The sequence below is a fragment of the Pteropus alecto genome, unplaced genomic scaffold (assembly GCF_000325575.1).
Source record: "Pteropus alecto unplaced genomic scaffold, ASM32557v1 scaffold7, whole genome shotgun sequence".
Classification (NCBI taxonomy): Eukaryota; Metazoa; Chordata; class Mammalia; order Chiroptera; family Pteropodidae; genus Pteropus; species Pteropus alecto.
Genome location: NW_006494614.1, coordinates 20708943 through 20709919, shown reverse-complemented (window position 1 = coordinate 20709919; position 977 = coordinate 20708943). Strand labels below are relative to the sequence as shown.

Genomic DNA, 977 nt, shown 5'->3' with positions numbered 1-977 from the left:
TTGGATCTGGCTTCCCTGGTTTCATGCTCGCCCTCTAGATAATATTTCAGGTCAGTCCAGCCATGTGTTTTCCCTAGGATTTAACCCAGCAATGATCATCTTTAGGTTTGAGCTACAGAGTCAACAAAAAATTAAACATTCCACAGATAATTCCCCATTTCACAAAATAAGTAAATTACCTGCAACACTTCACTCCCTCAGCTTCACAGCATGTTTTAGATTGCCCATGATTTTTCAAAATGTACTTTTCAGTATGAGAGAAAGAGAGTCTCCATGTTTCTTCTTAATTTCCAAAAGAAAAACAAAAAAGCACTTTATAAAAATGTCCATATATAAATAGCACAATATTTAAGTGATATCCTTCATTAAAATATCATTCTGAAAAATTTCTAGGGGGAGATAAACCAAAAGAAGTAAACAGATAAATAATATAATTACATACTAAATAAGTCGTTTGAAGCAAACAATGGACGAAGATAGGAAAAAATGGCAGGGAGAGGTTAGATCTTAATATACTTGGCCACGGTAAGATGTATTACCTTCTTATATTGCTAAATTCAGTTTAATAATTTGTTTCAACAATAAAATGCATAGTAGAAAACATAGGAATGAAACTCAAGGATTTTGGTTCCCTTGCCTTTGAAGTCAAATTCATAAAGAGGATTTTATGAATTTGACTTCAAAGGCAAGGGAAGTAAAAGCTAAAATAAATGAATGGGACTACATCAAACTAAAAAGCTTCTGCTCAGCAAAAGAAACTGTCAACAAGGTAAAGAGACAGCCATCTCGATGGGAAAATGTATTTGCAAGCTACACCTCTGATAAGGGCCTAATATCTAAAATATACGAAGAACTTATACGACTCAATAACAACAAAAAACCAAATGATCCAATCAAAAATGGGCAGAGGATCTGAACAGACACTTCTCCCCAGAGGACATACAAATGGCCAAAAAATATATGAAAAGATGCTCAAC

At 33.9% G+C, this 977-nt stretch overlaps 1 protein-coding gene across 2 annotated transcripts in view; it reads right to left on the bottom strand.

Moving 5' to 3' along the window:
* CGAS (cyclic GMP-AMP synthase) overlaps positions 1 to 977 on the bottom strand; it is a 49539-nt gene that overhangs the window by 28940 nt on the left and 19622 nt on the right. For both annotated transcript variants that reach the window (XM_025042876.1, XM_006926383.3), the window contains exon 4: positions 180 to 282. In XM_025042876.1, the coding sequence (XP_024898644.1) occupies positions 180 to 282 (103 nt within the window). The remainder of the gene's footprint in view (positions 1 to 179; positions 283 to 977) is intronic.